The 4,796-nt window shown below is 35.8% G+C and overlaps 1 protein-coding gene across 1 annotated transcript; it reads left to right on the forward strand.

Annotated features, from left to right (window-relative positions):
* Positions 1-315: 315 nt before the first annotated feature.
* ptges (prostaglandin E synthase) lies at positions 316-4,796 on the forward strand. Its single transcript, XM_030150023.1, has 3 exons — positions 316-530; positions 626-708; positions 3,619-4,796. The coding sequence occupies exons 1-3, from the start codon at positions 414-416 to the stop codon at positions 3,866-3,868; spliced, it is 450 nt and encodes a 149-aa protein (XP_030005883.1). The 5' UTR covers positions 316-413; the 3' UTR covers positions 3,869-4,796.

Raw genomic sequence — 4,796 nt, forward strand, 5'->3', positions numbered from 1 at the left:
GACGTAAATATTTTCATCGCATTATTTTACTTTTTTCACTCTAAAACAAAGAGGAAAGTTTGGAGTTGACATCATTTATTTATTCTTATGTTATTATTTCACTGGTCTGGCCCACTTCAGATCAAATTTGGCTTATTATGAGTTCTACATGTTTTTTGTCACATTTGGGTGAATAGGTCTGGGTCTTTGGGGGTTAACAGCATACCTTTAGGTCTAGGTGTTTCCCCTCCCTGTCATGAATGAAACACACGCCGTCATTTCCGCTCAGGCTGTTGTGTGAGTGGGAGGAGGTTGGTCACAGAGGGTACAAAAAGCCTTCCCCCAGGCTCACTCTCACTTTTAGGAGAGTATTTTTGCGCACGCACCTCTTGGACTTCTACTCAGTTCTCAGATCTGGATTATCTCAGTCCACCATGGCAGCCCTGTTCAGCAGTGATGTTTTCTCCTGTTTTGTCTTCTATGGTGTCCTTCTGGTCCTAAAAATGTACATTATAGCCATCATAACGGGACAAGCCAGGCTGCGCAACAAGGTGAGTGCATGCGTAAAGAGAGAAAGTGATTTTTTTTTTTTTTTTTTGTGCATGTGTGAACTTTCACTCATTGGACTTGTTCTATTTTCTTAAAGGCTTTTGCAAACCCTGAAGACGCGCTGAGACACGGAGGTTTACAGTTTCACAGAGAGGATCCGTACGTAGAGAGATGCCGAAGGTAAGAGTGCGCAAAATGTGTTCGATAACTGTGAAATGTACTCACTCTAAAACAGGGGTCTCAAACTCATTTTCTTTCAGGGTCCACATTCAGCCCGATTTGATCTCAAGTGGGTCGGACCAGTAAAATAACAGTATAATAACCTGTAAATAATGACAACTCCAATTTTTTGTCTTTGTTATTAACCCTTTCATGCATGAATTATGAGAACCTTAATCAAAATTTCTTTTCTTGAGTGTTTTTATTCCTCTTTAGGCATGAAAAAAAAAAAAAACAACGTGATTGAAAATGTTGTTATGAATCTATTTTTCATGGAGTTCCAAAAATGTCCACTCAGTTTGACACCATGCATTTAATTTCTGAAGCAAAAACACAACAACATGTATTTACTGATACATCATGTGAAAACTATGAAATACATACACACACACACACACACACACACACACACACACACACACACACACACACACACACACACACACACACATATACATATATATATATATATATATATATATATATATATGCTACTGATCTGATGATTTCTCACATTTTAACATACTCTAATACTAGTCATTGCTCACTTCATGGAGATAATATGCAAAAAAACCCCAAAAGTTTAATAATAATAAGCAATTGATTTCCACTCAAACATGTTACTGCAGATCAGGTTTATCAAGCACAGCAAAGTTACAGTAACGGTATGAATTGCAGTGTATGGGATGATGTATAAGTGTCCACTGTGTTTTCTGATATGGAACTAAAACAACAAATCCCATGAATATACAAGAGAACAGCTGGAGAATAACTGTCCACTGGAGTGACCACTGTGCATGAAAGGGTTAAATTATGAAAATACTTACTTTTACAAACTGTCCAAAAAACGACGTGAATAACCTGAAAAAAAAAGAAAAAGAAATTTCTTAATAAAAATAAGTGCAATTTTAACATTATTCTGCCTCAACTTATCATTTCTATATGTGCATTATGGATCAGATCTCCAAAGACACTAAACACAGAGGAACAGGCAGAAAATTGTTACAATTGTGCTTCATTTTCTTTAGATATTTCAGGTTGTTCATATTTGTTCCAGTTATTCATATTTTATTGTTTCAGGATAGTTTGTAAATGTAAATATTTTCATAATTTAATTAATTTTTTTGCACTAAAATAAAGACAAAAATTTGAAGTTGTCATTATTTATAGACATAATATAATATTATTTTTCACATCAAACTGAGTAGAAAATATGGAGTCATTATTTTTTGTAGGTTATTCTGCTGTTATTATTTTCCTTTACATCATATTGGTCTGTATGTGGAACCTGAACTAAAATGAGTTCCACAGCTTTGACTGTGGAATTTTTGCATTTTGCAAATTCATCCTATGGGCCGGACTGAAACCTTTGGCGGGCCACATTTGTTTGAGACCCTTGCTCTAAAACATATTTAAAGATACGTTTAACTTTTATTATTTAGGGAAAAACAACTAAACCCTATTCTAATAGACTGTTGTCATGTTTACTAGAAGATATCTGCAGTTTTTGTGGTTTATACCCATGCATTTTGGGGACACAAAAGAAATATTAAAGCCAAAGCAAATGATCACTCCAAATCTCATTGTGTTTGGAACGTGTACGTGTTTACACCATAGAAACTGTTTTGGACAAGTCCTCTTCCCTCCATTAGAATTTGTTTAGATACAGCTCTTTGGTGCATGATCACTTGTGGTTTGATGCATCTCTGAAGATGCACTTGGCTTTAACTAGACACAAAATGACCCGTAACAGTGAAGAAAGCAGATGTTTTGAGAAAAAAAGTCTTTTTTTTAATTTGTTTTGTTTTTTTCCATGTTCCTTTCCTGAACTGTGCATGAACTTAGATGGATGACAATTGTGCAGTGGTGTACTGTATATTAAAATGATTATGTTAAAAGTCCAACAGTTCAAGCATTCCCTGTGTGTCTGTACTTAATGAGATGTTTGTGCAAAAATATACATTCTTGCAGGTTTCCTTGTGTAATATAATTAAGAAGTTTAACAGTGGGTGGAGATCAAATTGGATAAAACACAGGAAATTTGCCTGAGTAAAATTTACTCAAATTGAACAAAATTTTTACTCTACTCAAATAACATTTGGTCCCTCTTGAAAAAGAACAAAACTTACTCTTTGGGTAGAGCTCTCCAAACTCAATTTAGAGCCAAATTTACTCAATATAGAGCAAAATTTATTCTTTCTGAGGAAAATACTTTTGACTCTGGAAAAAATGCTCAGTAATTTTTCCTGTGTACTAGGACCTCATGATTTTACTGCTGTCATGTGAGAATAATTACTTGATTAAACTGATTTTATTTTTTATTTATTTATTTAGTTTATTTGACTCAAACTTTGGAGTAAAAAAAAAACACAAAAAAAACTAAAAAACAGTAAAAGCAAGAAGTCAATTACATATGCCCCCACCAATGGTCATTAATCACAGAAAAAGTAACAAAGTACAATAAATTTAACATAAATGTACATATGAATCAACTCATAAACACAGTTTGAGAAGGGACAGAAAGAAGCAAAGGCTTATGTAGTCGTGCCCCTTCCTTACTTTTAGTGTCAGGTTCATAACCAAATATATTTCTATATCTTCATCGGGTATCTATCACATCAAAATAGATAACAGTGAATAACTAGTCATAGCACCTTTGTATATTTATGTATTTTATTTTACTGAGAAATTGCAGAACAAACTGGGCACGGTACATGTCAGATCAGACATCCAGACGTTTCATAAGTTCATTGTCACACACATTCACTTTGAGTCACAAAGTGAAATGACAGATTCGGATTGAATCATCACTGCATCACAGTTCGACTGTCTTACACTTTGAATCACTCACTTTTGTTTTTTCTCCTGCAGGGCTCATATTAACGACATCGAAAACATCCTCCCTTTTCTGTTTTTGGGTGCTGTCTATTCCCTGATTGGACCCTCCCTCGGCACAGCCCGCCTCCATTTCTTGGTCTTCTTCCTGGCTCGTGTGCTGCACAGTGTTGCCTACTTGTTTGCATTGCGGGCACCGACTCGCTCCTTGTCTTATATTATTGCACAGATACCTTGCGTTTCCATGGCGCTGCAGATCCTGGCAGCGTTCGCCTCTTATGCCTAAAATCCTGACAGGCCTGAGGGACTGAACTGGTGGCGTTCTGGGTCAGTGGGCGGTAGTTAACGATCCGTGACCCTGTAACCTGTGGCAGAAAATGCAAGAAACCTTCTGAGGGTGGACTGTTAAAGACATAGAATGTCAGTGAGAGTGCAATGCATGCTGGGTGAAACGCACCACAGCTGTAGTTTCTGATCATTTGTCAGTATTTTTTATTAATAAGTTCAAATGTGAGAATGCCTCCTTATTCATTTTGTTTGAAGTTACACTCATGTACTGTATATTTATAGTGCAAATGAAGGTTGTGTTTTTTTTTGTTTTTTGTTTTTTACATCATGTTTTGTTGAAATGACTCGATGGAATCACCGCCTGACGTACATTTTGACATTTAGTCTCAGCCACCTTGGAATTTTCCAGCGCTGTGTGTTGACCACTGCCTCTTATGTTTAACACACAACAAACCACCGTTCCATGTGCGCCGTTTCCTCCCTGGATTCATCTGTTTCCTATGCGGATATATTCCATATGTTGTGTTAACATCTGTTTAAGTATTGAACTGAACAAAAGGACTCTGGGATGATGATGAAAGGTCTTCTAATCTAAGCTCAATCTCCGTCTCTGTCGCTGAGACTGTTTGTCAAATTCCTTTTAAGGCACTTGAGAGAAGAAAGGAATCCTAACACTGAGCTTGGACTGCAATTATTATCTCAACAACCCCCCCAGACAGAGGAAGAATGGTGGAAAAGGTTTTATGATATGTAATATTTTAATGTTAAGAGTTATTTTATTTCTATTTCTATGTAATGAACTATTTTTGAGCTTGATCCATAAGTATTGAAATAATAATAATTTATTATCAAATGTAATGTATTCTATGATGTTTTTTGACTCCCAAAATACCATTTGTAGGCAATAAAACAGTTTACATATTTAA

The sequence above is a fragment of the Sphaeramia orbicularis genome, chromosome 12 (genome assembly GCF_902148855.1).
Source record: "Sphaeramia orbicularis chromosome 12, fSphaOr1.1, whole genome shotgun sequence".
Lineage (NCBI taxonomy): Eukaryota > Metazoa > Chordata > Actinopteri > Kurtiformes > Apogonidae > Sphaeramia > Sphaeramia orbicularis.